This window comes from Terrapene carolina, unplaced genomic scaffold (genome assembly GCF_002925995.2).
Source record: "Terrapene carolina triunguis isolate 2854851 unplaced genomic scaffold, T_m_triunguis-2.0 Scaffold85, whole genome shotgun sequence".
NCBI classification, from domain to species: Eukaryota; Metazoa; Chordata; order Testudines; family Emydidae; genus Terrapene; species Terrapene triunguis.
In genome coordinates, this window is record NW_020664436.1 from 43,896,322 (window position 1) to 43,922,654 (window position 26,333).

General features: G+C 45.0%; 1 protein-coding gene and 1 non-coding gene across 2 annotated transcripts in view; one reads left to right on the plus strand and one right to left on the minus strand.

Moving 5' to 3' along the window:
- SHPRH (SNF2 histone linker PHD RING helicase) overlaps positions 1 to 24,981 on the plus strand; it is a 131,841-nt gene extending 106,860 nt beyond the window's left edge. Inside the window, exons 26-30 of the mRNA XM_024219896.2 lie at positions 6,922 to 7,014; positions 7,778 to 7,864; positions 9,433 to 9,611; positions 20,459 to 20,539; positions 24,073 to 24,981. Coding sequence (XP_024075664.1) covers positions 6,922 to 7,014; positions 7,778 to 7,864; positions 9,433 to 9,611; positions 20,459 to 20,539; positions 24,073 to 24,169 — 537 coding nt within the window. The 3' untranslated portion in view covers positions 24,170 to 24,981. The remainder of the gene's footprint in view (positions 1 to 6,921; positions 7,015 to 7,777; positions 7,865 to 9,432; positions 9,612 to 20,458; positions 20,540 to 24,072) is intronic.
- Positions 703 to 806, minus strand: LOC112121003. The gene has a single exon (XR_002909240.1). It is a non-coding gene; the product is annotated as a U6 spliceosomal RNA (small nuclear RNA).
- Positions 24,982 to 26,333: the final 1,352 nt, after the last annotated feature.

The following is a 26,333-nucleotide window of genomic DNA, read 5'->3' on the forward strand; positions in this document are numbered from 1 at the left end:
GATTTGAGTTTGAGATCCCTGCCCTAAGCCTAAATCAAATAGTGAATACAGGGCTGGAAGTAATTGGCATGACTTGGCACCAGGGGGAGTAGGTAGATTGTTCTTTGGGAGTGTTAGTAGTTTGGGTTTTCTGTTTGTAGGATTTTTTTAACAATATTTTTCCATATTTACAGTATTTACCCAAGAGTTTTGGAAGGAGAGGGTAAATGTCATTCCATCTTGAACAGTATAAGGCAATATCACGGGGGTCTCATTCATAGATTCATATATTTTAAGGCCACAAGGGACCATCAATATCATCCAGTCCAGGGGTAGGCAACCTACGGCACACGTGCCGAAGGCGGCACGCAAGCTGATTTTCAGCGGCACTCTCACTGCCCGGGTCCTGGCCACCGGTCTGGGGGGGGCTCTGCATTTTAATTTAATTTTAAATGAAGCTTCTTAAACATTTTAAAAACCTTATTTACTTTACATACAACAATAGTTTAGTTATATATTATATACTTATAGGAAGAGACGGTCTAAAAACGTTAAAATGTATTACTGGCACGCGAAACCTTAAATCAGAGTGAATAAATGAAGACTCAGCACACCACTTCTGAAAGGTTGCTGCCCCCTGATCCAGTCTGATGTCCCACATAATTCAGGCCATAGAATTTCACTGAAGGATTCCTACATCCAGCCTATAACCTTTGGTTCAGCTAAAATATGAAACACTTCATGTATTTGCATGTCATCCTTGCATTGAACCATGCTAATATCTTCTTTGCATCATTCCAATTTTAGTACCTGTGCTGCAAAAGCAAGCAAGCTTTTTTTTTAAAAATGCAGCTGTTCCCCCTCTATTCCTTTTTTAAAAGAATGGCAATACAAAAAACATTTTCAATGTCTGTAAGTACCATGATAAATGTTGGTAGCTCACAGATCTGTATGTGAAAATTTAGGACCAGTCCTATATTTACTCTTGTCTCTGTGATTGTCCCATTTCTCATTACTTTCTCTAGTCAGTGTCTTTCTTCTGTTTTGTCAAGTCAGCATTATCCACACAGTGGTAATGCTGCACTCAATTACATGTGGCACACTCTATACAGGGAAGGTCATTATGGGGATCCTAGAAAGTTTTTCACTCTTTGTGGAAAGTGCTAGCTATTCTTAGTCTGCCATCTGATCAAGTGATATGCTCACACTAGGGATTTTTTAACACAGGTTAATTGATAGTTAACATGTTTATATATGCTAGTCTGGATATTCCACAACAGAATACAGATATTTGTGGATTACTCTTGTCAGACTAGCATGTACAAACATGTAAGATAACACAAGTTAAATGGCTATTATTTAACTCCAGTTAAACTCAAATGTAAACAAACGCAAGATGTGTTGCTGGGCAATAGGATAACAAATGTCCAGATTGTAAACCAAGAATACATAGTATCTATGGTACATCTCCTGGGGGGAAATGCTGACTTATTTTTGGCACTAAGAATCATCCTCATTTAGTATTTATTTTTACTTAAAATGTGAACCACGGTTTCTTCCGTGTGGTGGGGGGTACGGAGGGGTTGTGTTTACACATTTCCCCCCCCCTCCCCCCCAAGTTCATGGTGTACCTTTAACTTGATTGTTTAGAGCAGAATGATTAAAAAAAAAACTGGAGCAGCAAAGGGGTCTGGGATATTTTGTACTGTATCCATAGTTTCAATTCTCTTGCTGCTCCGTTCACTCCTTTTAGGTGTCACAGATGTGCCGTACACTCAAATCAGCAGGAGAATGAGTTTGCAAAAACTGACAAAAAGCAGAAAGTAAATAGGAGCTGTGGAAAGAGTGGAACCACAGAGATGAATGAAGCAGCAAAAACTGCTTTTTTTAGGTGTAAAAATTACCAAATTTCAAGGTATTTGGTGGTGGTAATTTACAAAATCTCTGTGGTACTGTTCGGTGAAGGTTTTTGTCTTCCTTTTTAATGCTGCTGATCAGTCAAGAATCTGGAAAATATCGTCCCTGTCCTGAAGACTATATAAGGCCTTGAAACTGCAGACACTTACACAAGTGAGTTACTCACTGCCTGAGTGGTTACAGGACTCTAATTTTGTACATCATGACAAATTATGTTAACAAAGAGAGGTATGAGGATGGAATGAAGGAGGACCAATACAGTAATAAAATCACATGGTTACTCAAGCTGGGTATATAAACACTTTGAACTTTCAATTGAATTAATATATTTTCTTTGGGCAGTTTTTCTGTTGCAAAGATTGAATTTGGTAGATTTGCTTTTAATTCATTTGTCAGTGTTTGATGTTGTGTGTAAAGAGAGAGCTTCCTAATTATAAGGCTCTCTGTAGTGTAAATGTGTGATTTCTGTAAAGTGAAATGGTATGAAGCAGTTCTGTAGCACATCTGCACAAACACTGTACAAAAAGGGAAACTGGCCCACTTACCCACTGTTATTTGTGTTCGTTATTTTCACCGTACAACTAACTGTGGTGCTGTTGACTAAGCTAAATTGGTCTACACTCTTGAGAAATTCTACATTTTAAAGTATTTCTTGTACAAGTAGTAGTTCTGAATGGCAGAGTGATTATAATCTTTTTCTGCTTGTGAATGGATGGTGGCAAGAATTACAGTACAGACCCGTTTACGCCGAAATCTGCTTAACGCACTGTAGTGCCATGCCTCCCAGTGCTACCTATTTAACACGTGAGACTCGTTAACACGCGGTACAGGAACTTGCTATGTACTGCTACAGATTTGCTCACTAACTCACTGACCTAGAAATCGACAGGAAGTGTGGAGTGGAATCGTGTTGTACGTCTTTACCGCCAACCGGGGGGGGAGGGGCAGCAATGTTAAAGTGCTGCCGCGGCAAAGGACCCTGCAGCGCTTTGAGTCCCTGCCCCTGGGCCGCCGATGGGCATGGGGGGGCAAAGGGAGCAGCTGCCCTGGTGCCGGCGATTTAAAAGAGCCCGGGGCTCCGGATGCCGCTACCACAGCAGCGGCCTTCGAAGCCCTGGGCCCTTTAAATTGCCATGGGAGTCCTGGGCGGTGCGGACCAGGCGGCATAGAAGCGCTGGCTGGGGGATGCTGACCCCCTAGCCCCGCCCCTTCCGCCCGAGGCCCCGCCCCTTCCAGGGGCCAGAGCCGCCCCCGCCCCGTACCAGTAAGTGTCCTGAGTTACTTTCACCCCTGTGTAGTAGTAGTAATGTTTTTATTAGATTACACATTTGAGTTTATATTCTTACAAAGCGCCGTTAACAGATAGGCCTGCAGTATTTGGGACGCTGTGAATACATATATAATCCTAGATAATTATACGTGTGTGTGTATATATATATAGGTATCTAAAGATATTTCAGCATGGCCCTCTTAACCCATGGTCCATTAACACGCGGTTGTGAGGGCTTGACTCCCGACATCCGCGCGTAAACAGGTCTGTACTGTATCATCTTTTGGCCATGGGGCAGCTTTATTAAACCTTTAACTGAAAATATCTCCTAAAAGCAGCCTGTCCCTGGAAGCAGTGAAAAGAGGAGAAAACTGTCATACACCACCTCCCTTTTTTCATTCTCTAGTCCACAGCATAACATTTCCTTGGCCAGCCAAGTTTGCCTCATACCAAAGCCTGATTAAGTCAAAAGTATTGTGCTAATGAGGCAACTACTGACTGTTAGGCAACACCTTGCATAATTACCTGGAACTCCAGCAAATCCAGCCCTTTCTAGGAAGATTCACTGACGTTCAATTCTCAGAAAAGGGGCATCACTCCAACTCCCAACCTCTGTAGGGTCATGCCAGTTGTGCTCCCCTATTTATTTTATTCCCGCCTCCACCAGCTTCCCAGGGGAATGTAACCCATGCATCCAAACAAGGTACCACCCAAAGCTGCAGTCCTTTGATTCAAAGACAAACTAATTGTACCATGAAATCATAAGTGCCCGTACAGTCACTTCCAAGTCTAGAGATGCCCGCAGCACCCTGCCCTAACCCCTAGGACAGCCAATAACTTGATACAGAGCAACAAGAAACAGATTCTGCATGCGGCTAATATATGGTAATCCGGAAGACAAAGGAGAGAGAGAAATTGCGTCTTGCAGCAGTGTGGAGACCAGAGTAGAAAGAAGCCTAGTTTCACTTGGGGAACCACCCCATCCCCCTGCAACTCCGTCTCAGCACTTATAAGAATTAACCAATCTCAGCTCCCCTAACAAAGGATGGGTACCATTGGCTGGCTGTTGCCATAGAGCCACCAAAGGTATCATCCAGCCCCCCAGCCTCCAACCCTTTTTTAGATATACATCTTTTGAACAGTCTACTCACACTTCTGGAAACAGGATTGTAGATGTCTGCCAGGTACATATCAGTAGCAAAGGTGTTGGCACCAAGAGTTGTTCACTCCTGTACCCAGGACATAGCACTGAAATCATTATAGAAAATAGTGGCAAAGAAGCTGGCACTGCATACGGAAACCCTTGACAGCTCTAGCTTTTATACAGATTTTCTCAAGCATTCACATAGCTACATGTGACATATGAATTCTTGAGCAGCCCAGTGCTTGCTCCAGGCACTCACTTAGAGTGGACTCACTTCCCCACCAATACTACAAGCAGCAAAACTGCACTAAATTTGACCTGTCAGTGTAGCACAGCCAACCATGTGCAAATCAGCATTCAGAAAACAGGTGTAGACAAAAATAAAACAATACTTGCCTGGCTGAGACAACTGCAGCGTGCAATTGTATAAGCACTTTTAAGCAATAAAATATCTTTAAAAAACACTAGGTAAAATTACTGCAACACATATTCATAATAAAGGAAATACATTTTCTGATTGCCAGGCAAACAGAGCCCATATGCAAATAAGTAAATGGCATAGAGAACAAAGTGAAGAATGAGCAAGAAATAGAACATAGTAGTGTACTCTTCTGTATTGAGAACATTGTAATTTGTGTACATAAGATGGAATGAATGGAAGGTAGATAGAGTAGGTAGACAGGATTTTCATTACAGTACACACTTAGTATGTACTTTTTCCTGGATTGTTCTTAGTTTGCATAGCTAAAGGTAAAAATAGTTTTTTAGTATTCAACTTTACAGTTACAAGTCTCACTGTGACAAATTTAAAATGGCCATTTGGTTAATAAAGATGTAACTTATATATTTGTAATACACATGGTAAAATAATATACTTTGCTTTTGATCTAAGAATCTGTGTTTTACAAATATTGCTATTTAATATATTTCCATCCCTGTGAATTACACATGTGATGAAATCAAGTAGGGCTGACCTAGTTAGAGGAGCAAAATTTTAGTAACCTACAATAGAGGGTAAAAATGTTACATATGTATTGTGACAAAGCTCTGTCCTTGTCTCCATGGGTCCCGCGTTTCCTGGCGGATTTCGCTAGCCTCAAAGGCTCACTGTGACCCTCCACATAGCCCTTCTCTCTCTAGAGGCAGGGGTCACAGCCTACTGAGCCATTTTCATCATAAGCCAGCGAGGGAGGTAAGGAGAAGCTATCCTCCCTTGCAGTCTCTGTTTTCTCTCAGTCTCAGTGATTAATCGATGGGGGGGGCGCAAAGAGGGGAACCCAGGCCCGCCCTCTACTCCAGGTTTGAGCATTGGCCTGCTAAACCCAGGGTTGTGAGTTCAATCCTTGAGGGGGCCATTTAGGGATCTGGGGCAAAAATCTGTCTGGGGATTGGCCCTGCTTTGAGCAGGGGTTGGACTAGATGACCTCCTGAGGTCCCTTCCAACTCTGATATTCTATGATTCTATGATCTCTCCCTATGCCATACTTCTGCAATTACTATAATCAAAGCACCCAAGCTGGAGATCTCTTCTTTAAATGAAGGGGGAACTTGCTGGCAGGGTGCTCTCCATAATGGCCCTGGACTTCGGATTTCTATCCCCTCCACTTGTTCCAAAATAACCTGAGTCTGTTGACATTTACAACATTTGGGAAAGCCTATCTGTTAGAGTTAAATGAGAGCTGGGACTTGTGAGTACTGTTTATCTCAAAATTGTAATTGCTCATTGGTTACGTTTTCTAATGGTCTTTTGTTGTGATTGTTCTTTAAATGTCTGTTAAAAGCACCAAGAAACTTTGGATAAGACGCCCCTTGTTACATAAATCAAAATAAATAAAACAAACAATAGAACCCTATGTTAACCTTTTTAAAGAATTATTTATTTCTGGGGTGACAGCATACTCATTGCTGTACAAGACACAAACAAAAACAGAGGGTGAGATTCTCACTCCCACTCCAGCCCTTGGATGCTAGGTAAAAGGGCCAAATGTCATATAACCCCTAAAAGCCCTGAATTCGGCCAGGGAAGAATTCACTCAGTGTAGGAACTAAGCAAGACCGTCATAGGCTATTCTTCAAGGACCCCCTTGCAAGCCCTCCGAGGCATAGTGGATATGCTGGGGAAGGGAAGAGTTGTGTCAGGGACTGGATTTCAGCACAAAGCATTGTGGAGGTTATGGGCAGCACTGCCATCCAGAGGGCTGTCTAAGTTACAGTGGGGATCGCTGTAACTTCCAGAACAGTAGGTTACTGGGAAGGCACAAAGGCAGCTTAAAGCCATTTTGGCCTACCTTCCCCCCTCCTCCCACTCGCAGGCTGCAAGTTCTGAATTTCACCTATAGTCTCTGCCCTGAGAAGAGTACGGTCTAAGAGCAAACTATGGTAAGTACTTCCAAAGTTCCAAAGGTATAATTTTGTAAGACCTATCCAAAAAAATGTGTATCGGGGTAAGAGATATTTGCTGATTCCTTTTGAGATATATAAGACAGAGACCGCACTGTATTTAAGAGATGCTAATAGAAAGATCAGTATATAATGTGCATGTGTGGTTTTCTTTCCTTCAGTTTTGCTTCATCCTACTGTAAGCTGGTGTTTTTCTTTCCCCTTTTCAAAGGGAAGTCACTCCACCAAAGTGGAAGCAGTGGTTCGGACTCTGAAGAAAATCCAGTTTAAAGATCCAGGGGCTAAATCTTTAGTTTTCTCAACGGTATTTATCAACAGTTTCTACCTTAAAGGTTACTTTGTGTACTACAAATTCTTAGATGCCAATAACTGTTTCCAAAATTCAGTTTAGCTACTAAACTATGTAAGTAGTTTTCAATATCCACTTGATTCTTTGAGAGTTGTGAAGGATTCTTCATGTCATTGGGACATTTTTGATAGTACTCGTGGTTAATAGATGGAAAGTATTGTATAATAACATCTAGTTCTTATATAGCACTTTTCTTCAGTAGATCTCAAAGCACTTCACAAGGGAGATCAGTATCCCCCATTTTACAGAGATTCAAAGGGCAAACATTGAAAATTCATATGCAGACGTATTATCAGTTCTACATGTATTTTCGCTAGATAGAAAAGACACTGTCAAAGTATTTTTCATAAATTTTAAAACTATATTTCATTGTTGCAAATCTCTTCTGCTCAAACTTATCTTTATTTCTTTACATTAGTTTTCTCTCCTCTGGATTCTGTTTGCCCACTTTGAATGCTGGACTGTTTGCCACTTTGAATCTTTAATATTAAGACAGTTTTTAAAATATATTGCTCTTGGAGAAAAAAAACACACCAAAAAAACAAAAATTTGTTTAATGTTAATTTAAGGCGTATCATAAGAGGTTCCTTTTATAACTGCAGGCTCTTGGGTTATTTATTGGTAAGGTTAAGATATTATAGTCCTGCCATATTTTCATGTTCTAGTGTTTTCAGTGCTATTTGTAATACTCACTTGCTTTTATCTTGTGTTTTTCTAGTGGCAAGATGTTTTGGACATAATTTCAAAAGCTCTATATGATAACAACATGGTGTTTGCTCAGATTAACGGAATTAGTAAATTTCAGGTACAGAAAGCTGATTTTGCTGCAAGTCATTTTTTGCGGGAGGAGTTGGTGGGGGAATAATCAGCAGAAATTCATTTGACCCTTTCACCTTGCATCTCCTTTGGGAAAATGGAATGAGAGTAATAGAACTGACCAAGGCAGAGCATTTGATCTCTGAGCTAATGAACTCTAAAATCATCATAATTAAAAAAACACTATCAAAAACACAAAAATAAGCCATAAACTATCATTTTTTAAAAAAAAATTGTGTGGATGAAGGGGATGAGACAGATCGGCCAGGATGTTGTGGGGGATGCTTGCACTGCTGCTGCTCATTTGTCCTTTGGATAAAAGAAGACTTCTGTGTGCAGGGCTGTCAATTACTAAATTCTCTTATTAAAAAAAAAAAAAAAAAAAAAGACGAACAAAAAACACCCGATTGTGACATTCTCCTCAGGAAGCCAAGAAGTGTAAGCCACTGTGTTACCCCTCTGCCTCAGCAAGAGAGAGCTTTGCTGGAGCTTAAATAGTATGTCACCTCCTTGCCACACCAGTCTATCCACCTCTCCAGCAAACTCTTTGAGACTCTGCCAATCTAAACCTTGCCTTGCAGGTAACATTCAGTGAACCCAGAGATGTGCCTCTGTAGTGTCCAGTCCCTCTCACTAGATATTCACAGAAATTACTAAATCCACTGTCTCCAAAGAGACAGTGTACATACACACCAGCCTGATAGCCCAGCTGAAGGCATACTTTTTACCTTAATACACAGCACTGGTTTATAGTACAACTAAGAGTATGTTTATTAAAGAACATAGATGTAAGTGGTACTAAGCCAGAGAAAAAGAGACAGGTATGGTTACAAACAAAACAACACGCTTTCTAGTGACTAAAACTAACATTAGCAAGTTACAATCTTTGCCTAAGCAGCTTTCTCACATCAGGCTACCAGCATCTCCAGCCCTTTGGGCAGGAGGATCCACTGTTCACAGAATTAGCAGGTGCTGATCTCTTTGTCCCCTAAGTGATGGGTAATTTAGGGATTTTCTGCCCTTCTTATAGTCTAGTAAACCTTTGAAATGTGTTTCTTTTGAAGTGCACACCCCAGACAAAGGTACTCTCCCACTGATGTGCAGATGCCATGCCGTCTTCTTCATCCTCTTTCTGTTGGTTTGTTTACTTTATTTACCTTAGATGCAAATATATTTTCACTGTCTCTAGTTTACAAAGCTTGACCCCGGCAGACTGGCAAATCCACATTCCTTTGTCCGGGACGAACCTATTTATCTACTCTACTAGGATTACTTAGTCTGACCATGATTTAGGAACATATTCCCAGCATACATATCTAACTCTTTACACACTAAGTGTACATACATCACTCAGTAATATTAATGACCAGAAAGTCACCAGCTTTCCTAACAGACATTACTCACACTTTTATAGTACAATAATATTGTATACAATTAGTTGATTCAATTTCTTATTCTTCATCCTGGGGTGTCTGGATCCTGATTGTTGTACCTACCCTACACTCCTTATTCAGGAACAACTCCCACTGAAATGCTAATATGGTGTTTATCTTCTAGGAGAACCTCTCGGCATTTAAATATGATCCCAAGATCAATATTTTGTTGCTACCCCTTCATACTGGTTCCAATGGATTAAATATAATTGAGGCAACTCATGTTCTGCTAGTGGAGCCCATTTTGAATCCTGCACATGAACTTCAAGCCATTGGCAGAGTGCATCGTATTGGACAAACAAAGTAAGAATTAAAATAAATGTTGCTTAAAATTGCTGTTATATTGCCTTGCCAGTCTAAAATAATGCTATGCTCTGATGTGGCAACCTCCTTCTGAGAATCTCTAAGCTGTGAGGACGTATAATAGGTATCCCCACTTTACAGATGGATAAACTGAGGAACAAAATGGTTATGGATTAAATCTTCAAATAGAACCTAAATACTTAAGTGACTTAAGCTCTTGCTTTCATTTTCAAAAGTGACTTAAGCACTAAGTCCCATTGAAAGTCAGTGGGACTTAGGTAAATCACACAGGGCAAAGTTTTTGTAAGTGCCTAAGTGTCTTAGGAACCTAAGACCACATAGTCAGATCCAGATCTATGTCTTGACTCCATATCTCAAGCTCTAGCCACTAGCTTTACAAACTCTCTTTGATTTTATCTGAATGGCGGGTATTTCAGAAGGGATCAATATCTTACTAGCTTAACTGTTTTGATCTCAAGAACCACATGCCTTACATGTGGAAAAAAAGAAGCATAACAATATTTTTTTCCTTGTAGGCTTCTCTTCTATTCAGTTTTGCTGTTGTGTTTTAACGCAAACTTCTTAAAAATTCTTTTTTTTCTAATTAGTGATCATAATCATTTAATTGTATATTTACTCTAATAAAAACAAGCCACTCTGCAAGGGTGTGGCCCTTCTGCATGTAGTTCTGGGAAATGGGTGGGTTGGGCTGGAAAACATAAAAGGCCCAATTCTTCCCTTTATTTTAGGTAGCCACAATTGAGCCTAACTCAGTAAAAAGTGGGTGAAGCACATTAAAGATTTGGGAGAGATTGCTACTGACTCAGTTGTAAGCTCCATCTTCCCTGGGAGCTGTGAAAGCACGCTCTCAAACAGTGCAGGGCCTGGATTCTACAGGTCCAAAGGAAGTGAACCAAGAGTCAGAGGTAGATGAATAGAAATGAGGAGCAGTCATTTCCAGCAAAATGCTCCCGAGGGTGCTGTTGGATTTCTGAGTGGAAATCAGCTTTGGAAATGCTGTGAGCTCCCCTTCCACTTTACCCCCCTTTTGGGGAGGGGGATAAAGTATATGTTTGGGAGTAGGTCTGGCTCCTGAGGAAGCTAGGTGGTCAGGCTAAGTCAGTGTTTCTCAAACTGGTGTCTCCGCTTGAGTAGGGAGAGCCCATGGTGGGCTGGGCCGGTTTGTTTACCTGCCCTGTCTGCAGGTCCGGCCAATCGCAGCTCCCACTGGCTGCGGTTCGGCGCTCCAGGCCAATGGGGGCTGCTGGGAGCGGCGCAAGCCAAGGGACGTACTGGCCGCTGCTTCCAGCAGCCCCCATGGGCCTGGAGCGGCAAACCGCGGCCAATGGGAGCCACGATCGGCTGGACCTGTGGACGGGGCAGGTAAACAAATCGGCCCAGCCCGCCACGGGCTTTCCCTACACAAGCGGCGGCCCCAGTTTGAGAAACACTGGGCTAAGTGAAAACAAGGAGGAGTCTGGTGACACCTTAAAGATTAACAGATTTATTTGGGCATAAGCTTTCGTGGGTAAAAACCTCACTTCTTCAGATGCATAGGATGCTATAGGTTTTTACCCACGAAAGCTTATGCCCAAATAAATCTGTTAGTCTTTAAGGTGTCACCTTCTCCTTGTTGTTTTTGTTGATACAGACAAACACGGCTACCCCCTGATACTTGACACCATGCAATGGGCTAAGTGGTAGGTCTATTTCAGGAGTGGGCCACATCAGGGAATAGAAATTGTATGGCAGGCCATGAACGCTCACAAAATTGGGGTTGGGGTGCAGGAGGGGGTGAGGGCTCTGGTTGGGGGTGCAGGCTCCTGGGTGGGGCCAGAAATGAGGAGTTCAGGGTCCAGGAGGGGGCTCCAGGCTGGTAGGGGATTGGGGCACGGGGAGGTGAAGAGGTGAGGGCTCCGGCTGGGGGTACAGGCTCTGGGGTGGAGCTGAGGATGAGGAGGCTGGTTCCCAGCCAATGGGAGCTGCGGGGTCGGTGCTTGAGGCGGGGACAGCGTACAGAGTGGAGCCCTTGGCTGCCCCTGGAGGGGGGCCATGCCGCTGCTTCCAGGAGCCACGTGGAGCGGCCCCCGACCCTGCTCCCCATTTGGAGAGCCGGAGTAGGGCAAGCCCCAGACCTCGAGGACCGGATTAAAATGGCTGGCAGGCCAGATCTGGCCCACCCCTGGTCTGTTTGGAGCATAGAGGAAGAGTTGGCCCACCCTCCGGGTCTCTTGAAATGAGCATTGTGAGGTTTTCACACTGTACTCATGGAATGCTCCATGTAGTTTAAAAAAAAAAAAAAAAAACCTTATGAACCTACTGAAGTTTCCAGTAGACTCTGTTTCCTGTGGAAGGAGACAGTCTAACCCAAATACTTTATTGGTCATGTGTTTTTTTTTTTTTTTTTTTAACCAGGTTAAAAGATACCTACTGATGTTAAGCTTTACATTGATGATCATTGCTTATATTCTACAGCTGTTAAAACTGTAGGAGAGCGTGTTTAGCACTTTCACTTGTGTAAGCAACCTATGACACCTGTACGACAATACAGTCATTCCTTAAAGGGACACTGTCAACTTATGAAAGTAGTAATTTTTATCTTCTTTTTTAAAATGCTACTTCCTGTTATTACGAGAAGTATCCCTCTTAGATTTTTCTGCGGTAGCCATTATTAATTGAAACCACTTAAGATTCCTCTAAACTTTTTTGTTTAACTATAACTGGAAAAATGGATGTCTGCTTAGTTTGTGAAACTGACAATACACAAAGCACTATCAAATGCAATTTCCACTGTATAGTCAGTTTCTATTGTTTGTGTGGGGGTCTCACAGAACCTCAGGGAAGAGAAATAGTTTTAAAAATAGGAAAATTTAACTGTTAAACTACAGACTGGCAGAGGGACAAAAGGGCCAGGTGTAATATCTAATTTTTTAAATTGGCTAGGTTTTAAATTGACACTGTTCTTTTATACTACTATCTAAATATCTCAAGCATAGATGATCAATGAATCTGCACAACTTTTAGTATTGCTATTTTGGTGTTGCCCATGTGTATTCCACAATAGGTGTGCGTGCTCGCCACGTGCACTGGTGCCGGAAGGTTTTCCCCTAGCAGTACCCGTAGGGGAGCGTCCCTAGCGACCCCTGGAGTGGTGCCCCTATGGTGCAGTATAAGGGGTGCTGTGTGCTCCCCCCACCTTTCTTGCCGCCAGTGAAGGTGCATCGGAACTGCTCTGCTCCAGCTTGTCTGCAGCTTTCCTCTTGAGCGCTTGTTCGCTCATAGTTAGTTGTACCTGTAATTGAAGTAGTTTAGATTAGTGTTAGTTTAGTTAGTGCGCCCAGGCCGGGGCGTGCCCCGGGCTTTAAGTTGTGCAACACTTGCAGGTGGCTGATGCCAGTGAGTGACCTGCATGCGTACTGTTTACGCTGTCTAGGGGAAACCCATCTCAGCGATCGCTGCAAGATTTGCAGATCTTTCAAGCCTCAGACCAAGAAAGAAAGGGACATTCGGCTCCGAGCCATTCTGATGGAGTCGGCGTTGACCCCGACTCCAGTGCGCCACTCCAAGTCGGCACTGGGTACCGCAGTGTTGATGCGCGGCGACCCTTCGGTGCCTTCCACCAGTTGGCACTGCTCCCCGTCCGCGGGGCACACCAAGAAGGCTAAGAAGAGGTCTTCTCCACCAAGGCACCGGAGCAAGACCAGGGGGGAGACTAGACCCACGTTGGGCAGTTCTCGGTCCTCGTCAGCCTCCAGGCCTCCGACTCAGGTTGAGTGGAGTAGCCCTGCCCTTTCAGCGCAGGCTTCTCCGGATGTCTGGGTGCCCTCCATGCCAGAGGCCCTGCAAGCATCCCAGGACGTTATATCTCTGCCGGTACCAGGGGCACCACCACCATTGGCTCCCCAGTCCAAAGGCAAGCCACCACTTGGATCTCCACAGTCGTCTCCTGGTCAGTACTGTTTGCGGTCGAGGGAATGTTCCCGACGCCGTTCGCCACTCAGCGACCGTCCCGTGCATAGTTCATGCCCGTCACCGTTGACCCCCACCAGGTTGTCTGGCTGGGTTCCGACTGATGGGGGTTCCAGGCACCGCTTCACCTCGAGGGACTGTAGACCTCGCGAGGGGAGCAGGCCCCATCGAGACCGAGACAGACTGCACTGGAGGTCTTCGTTTCCGAGAGGCTACCGTAGCCCGTCGCGATAGGGGCATCAACGCTGTTCCTGTTCTTCGTCTTGCTTCAAGACCCTGCCACGGCACTGCTCCTGCAGTCCCAGGCGTCGATCGCCGACACCTCACCATCGCAGATCCGCCCGCCGGAGCCGATCGCGGAGCAGCTGCTACTGGCGGTACTGTTCCTCCATGTCGGGATCACGGTCTCGTGGTCAGCACCGTTCCCGACACCACTGCTCCTCCCGGTCCAGGGACAGCAGCAGGTCGTACGCCAGCCCGGCCTCCCTTATTAGTCATCAGTCGATTGGGGACAGGCTAGTCAGGCTGAACAGCCTGCTTTACCGGTGCCACAGCAGGTACAATGGCACCAGGCTCCTTGGCCGACACCGTGGTACCAATGGGCCCCGTGGCCCCCAACGCAGCCCCTGGTGCGGGCTCACTCGGTGGCCAGAGCCTTGGAAAGACCGTCGGCCTCCCTTTCCCAGCCTCCCAGAAAGGAGTCGGTGGGGCGTGCATCTTTGGTTCCACGCCCGGAGGGCGACCAAGTGGTGGGACCTCCGGTACCGGTGGGTACACAGAGTACCGCTCCCGCATCCTCATCCTCCCCTGATGAGGCGATTACGGCCCCTCCTCCCTCTGTTCCTCAGGAGGACTGCCCACCAGGAACTATTGAAAAGGGTGGCATCAAGCCTCAACCTTCCGGCCGAGGAGGTGGAGGAACCCTCGGACTCCCTCTTCAATGTCCTATCGGCCTCAGTACCGAGCAGGGTGGACCTCCCACTCCACAAAGGGGTGGCAAAGATTTCAAACGCCTTGTGGCAAACCCTGGCTTCCTTGCCCCCCATTTTTAAGAGGGCAGAATGGAAGTACTTTGTGCCTGCCAAGGGGCATGAATACCTGTACACCCACCCTGCCCCCAACTCCCTGGTGGTCGAGTCGATCAACCACAGGGAGAGGCAGGTCCAACCAGCCCCTACTCCGAAAAATAAAGACTCAAGAAGGCTGGACTTATTTGAGAGAGAGGTTTATTCGTCCTCGAGTTTCCTGTTAAGGGTGGTGAACCATCAGGCTCTCCTGAGTCAGTATGAGTTCAAATTGTGGGGCCCTCTACCCAAATTCGAGGACTCCCTCCAGGAGCGTGAGAAGAATGAGTTCAAAGCTCTGGTGGAGGAGGGTACAGCGGCTGCCAGGGCAACCCTGCAGGCAGCGTTGGATGCTGCAGATACGGCTGCAAGGTCTATGGCCTCCACGGTGTCCATGAGGAGGGCGTCGTGGTTCCTACTGTCTGGGCTGTCCAGTGAGGTGAAGAACTCCTTGCAAGACCTCCCGTTTGATGGCAAGGCCCTGTTTGCGGAACAGACGGACATGAAATTGCACGGCCTGAAAGATTCCCGCACTACACTTAAGACACTTGGCCTCTACGTCCCGGCTCCAGCCAGGACCAAGTTTAAGCCTCAGCAAGCTCCCACCCAGGCCACCCACTCTAAATACGAGCCCCCTTATAAAAAGTCACGGGACTATAAGAAATGCATGCAGAGGCTGTCTCGGCCTGCCCCTTAGCCTGGGTCCTCCAAAGGCAAATAGACAGGGAAATGGCGGTTTTGACGGGACGCCCGGGGGCCCCCTACCAGTTCTCATCAGGGATCCACCCACAATAAAGCTTCCCTTCTCCAACCGGTTGTGTGCTTTTCTCCCGGAGTGGTCACAGCTGACTTCGGACCGTTGGGTCCTCAACACCGTCTCCCGGGGCTACACCCTCAGTTTACCTCTACCCCGCCCAACCACCCTCCGCCCTATCCCTCCTGGGGGACCCCTTTCACGAGGCCCTTCTCGAGCAGGAGGTGGGGCGGCTCCTTGGCTTAGGAGCGGTGGAAGTGGTGCCAGCGGAGTTCAAATGCAAGGGGTACTACTCCCGCTATTTCCTTATCCTGAAGGCCAAAGGGGGCATCAGGCCCATCCTGGACCTGCGAGGCCTGAACCAGTACATGATAAAGCTCAACTTTTGCATGGTCTCTCTGGCCTCCATCATCCTCTCCCTGGATCCCGGTGACTGGTACGCCGCCCTCAATCTGCAGGATGCATACTTCCACATTCATATATTTGAGGGGCACAGGCGTTTCCTCCATTTCACGGTTGGGCAGGAGCACTACCAATTTACGGTCCTCCCATTTGGCCTGTCCACTGGTCCCAGGATATTCACAAAGTGCATGTCTGTGGTGGCGGCCTCAGATCTTCCCCTATCTGGACGACTGGCTGGTCAAGGACAGCTCCCAGTCGCAGGTGCGGGATCATTTGGCACTCCTGTACACATGCGCCACCCTGGGCCTCTTGATGAACGACACCAAGTCCACGTTAGTCCCGGTACAATGCATAGAGTTTATCAGGGCAGTCCTGGACGCGACATCGGCCAGGGCCTCCCTCCCACCGGACAGATTTGAGACCCTGAAAGGGCTTATCGACACAGTCAAAAAGTTCCCCGTGACAATAGCCAGAGCGTGTCTCCAGCTCCTGGGTCACATGTCGGCATGCACATATATGGTTCGCAACTCCAGACTCAGAATGAGGCGTCTCCAGCTCTGGTTGGCCTTGGTGTTCTTCCAGGCCAGAGACAGGATGGACCAGGTCCCCACTGTGCCCGAGCCAGTGATCCCCTCCCTACAATGGTGGTCCTCCCTGGTGGAACATGCTCCACGGGGTCCCGTTTAGGGGCAGGCCCCCATCGGTGGAGCTGGTGTCCGACGCAGCGGTCCTGGGGTGGGGAGCCCATGTGGGGGACGTTCAGACCCAAGGTCTGTGGTGTGCGCAGGACCTTGTCCTGCATATAACCGTCAAGGGACTCAGGGCGGTCCGGCAGGTGTGCGCGGCCTTCCGCTCGCACCTGGAGGGCAGAGTGATCAGGGTTCTCACAGACGACACGGCCTCAATGTTTTACATCAACAGGCAAGGCTGGGCCCGCTCCTCTGCCAGGAAGCTCCCAGGCTGTGGGACTTCTGTATAGCCCAAGACATTTGCATACAGACTACCACCTACCGGGCTCCCGGAACTCATAGGCGGATCGCCTGAGCCAAGACTTCTCTCAGCACAAGTGGTCTCTACACCCAGAGGAGGTGCACTGCCTTTCCAAGAGTGGGGAACTCCCCAGGTGGACCTGTTCGCGACTCGAGAGAACCGCCGGTGTCCCCGGTTGTGCTCCGGGGGGGAGCAGGGGGGGGCTGGGAGTGGGCGCGATCTCCGATGCCTTCCTCCTGTCCTGGTCAGGCCAGCTTCTCTATGCCTTCCCCCCGATCCCGCTGATCGGCAAGGTTCTGGAAAAGATAAAGATGGACAGGGTCAGGGTCCTCCTGATTGCCCCAGCGTGGCCCAGGCAACGTTGTTACAGGACCCTCACGAGCCTGGCAGTCGCCCCACCGTGGCTGTTACTGTCCCGCCCGGACCTGCTCTCCCAGGACCAGGGCTGCCTCCTCCACCCCAACCTAGCGGCACTCCACCTCACGGCATGGCTGCTCAATGGTTAGGCAGGGAGGAAAGGACGTGCTTGGAAGGGTTTCAGCGCATCCTCTTGGAAAGCAGGCGATCCTCCATGCATCGAGCCTACTTGGCAAAGTGGTCCCGGTTTTCCTGGTGGGTGGCTGAGCGGGGCGTTTCCCCCATGGCTGCCCCGATCCAGCTCATTTTAGACTACCACCTTCACCTTCGAGCCCAAGGTCTGAGCCCTCGTCCGTCAAGGTGCACTTGGCGGCCATATCAGCCTTCCACCCCAGTCCTGCTGTGGGACCTGAACTTGGTACTGGCCTGGTTGACGGGTCCCCCCCTTTGAGCCGCTAGCTATGTGCTCCTGGTCACACCTCTCGTGGAAGGTAGCCTTCCTGGTGGTGATCACATCGGCTAGACGGGTCTCGGAACTGAGGGTCCTGACCTCCGCGCCCCCATACACGGTATTCCATAAGGATAAGGTCCAGCTCCACCCACACCCTTTGTTCCTCCAGAAGGTGGTCTCTGCCTACCACATGGGTCAGGACATTTTCCTGCCGGTCCTCTGCCCCAAGCCCCACGCGTCCAGTGAGGAGTGCCGCCTCCACATGCTGGATGTGAGACGGGCTCTGGCCTTTTACCTGGAGCGGACTAAGCCATTCAGGAACTCTTCGCAGTTGTTCATCGCCTCGACCGAACGCATGGGGGGTTGGCTGATCTCCACTCAGCGGCTCTCCAACTGGATCACCTCGTGCATCCATACCTGTTAAAACCTGGCGGGAATCCCTCCACTGTCAATTGTAAGGGCACACTCGACTACGGCGCAAGCCTTGTCGGCTGCCTTTTTAGCCCATGTCCCCATTCAGGACATTTGCAGGGCTGCCACATGGTCTTGGGTTCACTAGTTCACTCGCATTATGCAATGGTCTTCCAGACCAGCGAGGATGCTGGGTTTGGCAGGGCTGACCTCCGTCCCAAGAGTTTGTGAACTCCTACCCACCTCTAACAGATATAGCTTGGAATCCCCTATTGTGGAATACACATGAGCAATCACTCGAAGAAGAAAAGACAGTTACCTTTTCCGTAACTGGTGTTCTTCAAGATGTGTTGCTCGTGTCTATTCCACATCCCGCCCTCCTTCCCCTCTGTCAAGAAGGAACTGGGGGCGGGGGAGCACGCAGCACCCCTTATACCACGCCATAGAGAGGTGCCACTCCAGGGGTCGCTAGGGGCGCTCCCCTACAGGTACTGCTATGGGGAAAACTTCCGGTACCGGTGCACCTGGCGATCACACACACCTATTGTGGAATAGACATGAGCAACACATCTCGAAGAACACCAGTTATGGAAAAGGTAACTGTCTTTTGTGTTGTACACTTTAATAAAATAATAATGAAAATAAAATTGTAAGGAGCCTTGAGTCAAGAAGAGAACTGTGTATAAGTTAAATGTGTAGTAAGGGCCAAATTCTGTTGTTTCACCAGCATATATCTGGAGTTACTCCAGATTTAGACCCCTACCCTGCATAGGCCTGTGCTCATGCTTATCTTTCACCCACATGAGTAGTTCTATTGACTTTATCTAGTAAATTTTACAGTAGGGCTTGAAAGAATCCCATTGACTTCAATGGACTTTGAATCAGGTTCTAACTGAGCAGTGTTTAGTGCTCTTCATTTTCTAATATAAATTCCTATTCTAAAAAAAACGTATTATCAGAAGGATCTCCAGCTATTTTCATAGATATTACATTTTGATTTTTACTCTGCTCTGTTTCACCCGCTCAGGACCTTGAAAATTCTTTTTATTTCCCTTTAGCTTTGCTATTCTCCATTTGGCAATCAGATTTTTTTACCCTTTTTTATATGGCACATAAGCCAAAGAAAGTGTTGGTTTTCATCTGCATTAGTGACATCAGCACAGCTCTGAAAATGAGGTTTAATTAGTCATTACCTGGAGCTCACTTTCTTGGACGGGCTCAAAAGCAACAAAGTATAAAACATTGTAGGTCCTATACAAACAATGGACTGAGTTCATTACTCAGGACCAGATTATGACTGGCCCTCATAAAAGGGGGCTCTTCAAGACAGCATGCAAGGAGCCTGTCACAATCCCTTTACTCAGGGAAGTTCAGGAGATGCTTCCTCCATATCCCCATTCCATGTGTACATCACCCCAAAGTGGGCCGGGAGAAGGCAGGACTCTTTTCCCATCCACATACTGTGCTAGTCTATGGAGCAGGCCCAGCATATGAGGGAGGAGCAGGCCACATTCCCTGACGAGGTGTAGCTGCAGGAGTGCTCCCCCTGTGTGCTGAGGAGTTACCTGGGCTGGATTAATGCATAGGTAAACTAGGCATGTCCCTGGGCCGGGGCCCCCACTTATTTATATTTATATATATTTGCTGATGCAGATTTGCACACGAACTGAAAGAACTTCACAAGATGTTGCACCACTTTGTGCCAGATCACAACACCAATCACTAGGGTTGCCAATTTTGGTTGGATGTATTTCTGGAGATTTCATCGCATGACATAATCTTTAATAAAAGATTAATTCCTGGAGACTCCAGGACAACCCTGGAGGGTTGGCAATCCTACCAATCACTCAAGTAAGTGAAGTTCTTTCTGTTCATGTGCATCCCCACATAAGTGGATGAGTGGGCAGAGATATTCCTCACACACAGCTGAGGCTCATTTGCCATTTCCAAGCAAAGGGGAGGGCACTGGGTAAAGAAATTACTTTATTCTCCAACAGGGTAGGGGCCCAGAAGCATATGTTTGATTGGGACCAAGTGATGAGTTAATCTGGTCCTGGGAGTTATAGAAGGAATCATGCCTCTGAGCTCCTGGGCTTGTGCTTCTCAGTCCCTAGGCAGGGTTGTGCACATAATATACATTTTGAACCCTTTTTATTGTTACTAGTAAAACTGAGAGCAGAATTTTACCCACTGTCTATTAGGGTTTTATTTAATTATTTTTATAATCATTGATCTTGCAAAGTCGCTATTTGAGTGGTGGGAAGTGCTGAACACCCTTTACTCTCAGTAGAGGTTGCTCAGCACTTTACAGGATTGGGCCTTTAAAATCCAGAGGACACTTTCAACAAGGTTAAAATAATTTGCAGGGAGGCCAAAATTTGGGCCTACATTTCTTGACAATCTTATGACAATATGCCAGTGCTCAATTTTATTTTTTTTAAACATGCAGGCCCACCATTGTTCACAGGTTCCTGATAAAAGCAACAATAGAAGAAAGAATGCAGATGATGCTGAAAACTGTAGAGAGAAGGTAATTTTTTGTGGGGCGGGGAGCTAAAAAGCATGCTAATATTGCACCAAAATGAAAGTAGTTTTCATACATACACCCTGCATTCTGTTTAAGAGGTTATTATGCTGTATTCATTATATTTGTGAAGTTTTTACTCAGTCATAAACTTTTGCTCAGCTCTGAAATGTTTTGACTAAAGTCCCAAAATGTTTTCAGCAAAGCTTTGAAAAATTGACACTTTAACCTGGATTTGGTATTCAGTGATTTGAAACAGAAACACAATGTAAATAAGTCCAGTTACTGGCCAGACATTTTAATTAAGAGACCAGAAGAGTCTCCAAGGTCACGAACCATTCAGGTACACTTCTACCCCAATATAACGCGACCCGATATAACATGAATTCGGATATAACTCGGTAAAGCAGTGCTCTGGGGGGGCGGGGCTGCGCACTCTGGTGGATCAAAGCAAGTTTGATATAATGCGGTAAAAATTTTTGGCTCCCGAGGACAGTGTTATATCGAGGTAGAGGTGTATATGTGTGTTGAATAGCCATAAATGTGAGACCAGATTCATGTCTTCAGTACTCCAGTTTTACAGTAGTATAATTGCATAGAAATCAATGAAATTACACTATCATAAAACTGGACTAATGCAACGGTGAACTAGACCTAAGGTGGATAGGGTTTTTGCTATTAATAATGTTATTTAAGCATTGGACAAATTATTTGAATTTTTACATGCCAAAACATTAGAATGGTACAGATGTGTACCAGGTTAAGCTTTAAAAGCTGGTATTTGAACAAATCTTGTATTGTAATGTGATGTGGATGTTACATTTCTGGTTTACACTAGACATTTCTTTTTTCTTTCGGGGGAAAGAAACCCTTATTACCCAGGCATTTTAATTATATCTAATAGTAAGCGACTGACGTAAGCCCTGAAGCATGAGATTTAATTTCTCTTCCCAAATTTTTGCTATTAATCATGGTATTTAACCATTGGACAAATTATTTGAATTTTTACCTGCAAAAACGTTAGAATGGTACAGATGCAGAAAATTGATGAGACAATACTTTCAAAGATAAGGATGATGCCCTACCCCTCATAACCATACCCTTACTCCTCCAAACAAATACAAGATGAGAATTTCCAGTTGTATAGCATAGTAATAGTCAAGTTATGAAAAAATAAACCCTTTAACTGCACAGTTCCCTCCATTTAGTTCACAGAACCAAGCTTTTGTGACTAGAAAAACTGCAGATCCAGTATAGCTGCAGAGGAGCAAAACTATTGTATTCTGCTTCTTGCCCAAACAACAAAAACACCAGATGAGTCTTTTTATTATTTGTAGTAGTTTGGGAAGATGTACAAAGCAGGGTTTACATCAGTATCTTACTATTAGAGATCAGGATCTCATACTGGGGGCAGATTATTCCACCTTTTTCTGAAGCATATGGTTACTGGTCACTGTCAGACAGGGTCCTGGACTAGATGGAACTTGGGTCTGATCCAATATGGCAATTCTTGTGTTCTTAATCTGAGTAGTACTGAATAATATGAACAACAGAATATCTGCTCAGACTACTTTAATTGCTTTGTCTTTAAAATTGCCTAGTGAGAAGACTTGTAAGGTGGTCTCCACATAATAAACAGGATGGTTCATGCTGCTTTGGTTGAACATGGTAATAACCCTACCCTTCCTTAGAGAGACAAGAGGGGTGAAGTAATATCTTTTATTGGACCAACTTCTGCTGGTGAGAGATGCAAGCTAGTGAGCCTTACAGAGCTCCTCTTCTGGTCTGGGGAAGGTACTCTGGGAAAAGTGTCACAGCTAAATGCAAGGTGACACATTGTTTAGCACAAATTCTAAGGAACCATTCAAGGTGGAGTGGCCCGTTAACACCTCTGCAGTCATAAGACAAAAAGAGGGGGATAGTGGGTTACAGATTGTTGCAGTAAGCCATAAATCCAGTGTCTCTGTTCAGTCCATGATTTTTCGTGTCTAGCAGAGTTATGAATTTAAACTCCCAGATTTGTCTTTTGAAAGTGTTATGCAGGTTTCCTTTGAGGATGAGGATTGATCGGTCACATATAGTGATCATTTTGTGAAAAGTGTTCACCTACAGGTGATATGGTGTTTTTGTCTTCTATCATTTTCCTGTATGAGTTAATTTGAGATCATAGTGATTATCTGGTTTCACGCACATAGTTGCTATTGGGGCGTTTAGTGAAGTGGATGAGGTATACTGCATGTCGTGATGGGCACATGTAAGATCCGTGGAAAGTGTTGATCATTACAGCAGTGGAGATATGTCTACAGGTTTTGCATCTGTTGTTCTGGCAGTTGGTGTGTCCTGGTCTGTGGGGAGCTTGGAGAGGTTGGGGGGGTTATTTGAAGGCCAGAAGTGAGGGTTTAGGATGGGATCCCCATTGAGTATAGGTTGTAGTTGTTTTGATGATACCCCATATGGGTTCCAGTGTAAGGTGGTCTGTGACAACTAAGGGCATGCAGTCAGAGAGAGATTTATTTCTGTATTGAAGCAGGGTCTCAGGATATTTGGGTGGCCCATTCCATGATTCAGTCTGCTACTCTGGTGGAGTGTCCTCGTTTGGTGAAGGCAGTTTTGAATATTAAGATATATATCCCAGACTTTCTCTTGGGAGCATATTCTGTGGTATCTGAGTGCCTGGCTGTAGATAACAGATTTGGTGGTGTGTTTGGGGTAGATACTGGATCTTTGGAAGTAGGGATGGTGATCTCTTTCTTGTATATGGTTGTCTGTAGGGATCCATTGTTGAAGGTGATTGTGGTGTCCAGGGGAGTTTAATGGATTGGGATTGGTTGTTGAAGTTGTGGTGGAAATCTATGAGGGAGTTTAAGCCATTTGTCCAGAGGATGAAAATATCATCAATGTGTTTGAGGTATATCCTTGGTATTGTGGTGCATTTGTCTTCTTCAAGGTGGCCCATGAAGAGGTTGGCATATGGCTGTTCCCATGGTTTGGACAAAGTGTTTGTTGTTGAATGTAAAATTGCTATGGGTGAGGATGAAATGGATAAGTTTATGTGTTTGGGATGGATATCTGAGGGCGGTCCATCGTTTTGTAAATATTTGAGGCAGGAATCATTGTGGTCTGTAACCTACTAACCCACTCTTTTTGTCCTATCACTGCAGAGCTGTTAACAGGCCACTCTACCTTAAATGGTCCCTTTAAAATATGTACTAACTACTTATGTTGAACAATCTGTTCCACCTTGCATTTAGCTCCGTAATGTTTGGAGTACTTTTCCCAGAGCTGAAGGAGAGCTCTGTGTTCGAAAGCTTGTCTTTCTCACCACTAGAAGTTGGACCAATAAAAGATAATACCTCACCCATCTTGTCTCTCGAATACCTTGGGACCAACAAGGCTACAACTACACTGTATACATACCCTTCATTGTCACCTTCCTTTGTGATGTTCACTGTAGTATAAATATTAGACAATCTACAACTGCATGTTCTTTCTTTATTGCACAGTCTGTTCTCTAACTCTCATGCAAATTTTCCCTACAGCCACACCAGCTCTTCCATGAAACAATCAGAAGCCTCAGTGTTGACAGTGGCTGATCTGGCAGACCTTTTCACAGAAGAAACTGAAGAACTTGAGTGAAACAACTTTGATTTGACTCAGTGAAATCAGAAGGGACATGTCTTAGTAATAGCATCTGTATTAAATCAGTTGACCTGTCATAAATTCCTGTAGATGTCAAACACCCTTCTTCTGTTAGGATTGCTAGCATTAGTAAGGTTTTTAATCATTTTCATTTGATTCTGTGGCTATGTCCTTATCAGCACGTTTTCTGATAGCACTGGAGAGATATTGCACTTTGCACACTATACAAAACAATGGATTTTATTTCCAAAGAACATTTGAGCTGGACTTTTGAGGGTAAAATCTTGGCTCCAATGAAGTGAACGGGAGTTTTGCCACCGTCTTCAATGCGGCCAGGATTTCACTCAGAGTAAAGCTTTGCTTTGGGGGAAGGGAAAGTGGAGTTAGAGAAACTGAACAGAGTATTTTGCTTCTCGGTTTTTTACTCTACAAAGCATTATTGAGTATGAATACCCTCATAGCAAGGGCTCTAGGGTTCTCAGCATTTAACTCTCAAGGATTGCACCTCTTAGTGATAACACTTAAAATAAACTGTTTACTAACTAGTTGGGTATTCATAATGCCCTTTTTAGGTATTCATGCAGATTATGTAACACCATAGAAGTTTCATTGCAAGTTAGATTTCGTGTTCACTTACTGCAGTGTTATCTTGATAAATTATGCCTTTTATATGTATATTGGTCTTGAAATAACAGTAAAAAAACTGAATCAGTTGAACACATTTTTAAAAATTCTTGAAGCCATGACTACTTTACTGCTTTGCTGTAAGTATTTGGGTTCCTTTGTTATAGAATTTTAAAAAAAAATTAAGCTACCCATCATTTTATACTCATTTGGTGTCTGTGTGCTTTTCTCTTTCCCCATTCACTTCTTTTCAGAAACTATGGGCTTGTCTGCACAGTGCGCCAAAAGGGTGTGATTTGTAAAGCACACTAATGTTGTTGTGCTCTAATTGCCCTGTGTGTAGACCCTGCTTGCATTGTCTAAAAGGTACCTCGTCTTGTGGACTACATTAATGTGAACTAGTTACCTTTTAGAGCACACCTGCAGGATCTGCATGGGGCAGTTCAAACCTCCTCCTTTCCAACCCTTTCCGTATGCCCTTCGGAACAACTCGCACCAAATTAATGCTCCCTATGTCTGCATTATTTCTTCCAGGATCATTGTTTTGTCTGCAAATATACAAAAATTTTCCTTATTTGGGCTTTTGCTCCATACAGCTGCTTTTTAGAGCAAGTACACTGTTATTTTCTCCAATACAAATGTTGTGATAAACTAGAGGAGAAATGTTTTGGGTGGACTGAACAGCGTGATAAAGTTTGAGCTTAAAATTTACATTCCCTTAAATTGTGGTAAGGACGTGAACAGAAGAGTCTGTGAAAAGTATGATTAACTAGAAGATTCTGACTATTTCTGAATTTTAATCAGAACGCTTATTGCTTGAAATACAAGTGTTACAAGAGCTTCTTTAGTTTTATACATGCTGACACACTGCTCTGCAAAGCATCTGTGTCAGTACACCGTGTTTTTCTTCCTTTTTTGGTTGTCTGGGACATGTAAGATGTTTACAAGAATAGCCCTCATTTATGGTACATGACCATGGGAATCCCACGCTGGGAAAAAGGAGGCCAAAAAAAATCACTCCTCGCCCCCCCACACACACCCGCCCCCAGCTTGCTTAATCTCTTACAAAGAATGAGTGTATTTGGTCAATGACATTAGGGCAGATGAGTCACAATCTATTAAATAGCTACTGTAAAACTAGCTTATTGGAACTAAAGAGTGTAGATGAGTGGAAACATTTTTTTAAAGAAAAGTTTAACCCATTGTTACCCCACTGTACGTTTTTTGTGACTATAACGTCTCCTCTTTGTCTCTTTGTTTACTGCAGAAGTAAATTTTGAATTTCAATCTAAGCACTTTATATTTCCAGCTTGTTACAGCATGAACAATATCATCTGAAGACTTGGAGAGGCAGTTGCATTATTAAGTAATCATTTAGACTCACAGCTTTGTTCAAATCCCAGACCCTGATTTATATTTTGATAAATCCCAAGCACTACATAACTGCTAGTTCCAGTGTTTTCTTCCTTCTCATTGGAGGGAGGGGGAAAAGCATAGGTACCCATAAGGCATTGCAACAAAACTGCTTGCCAGTGTT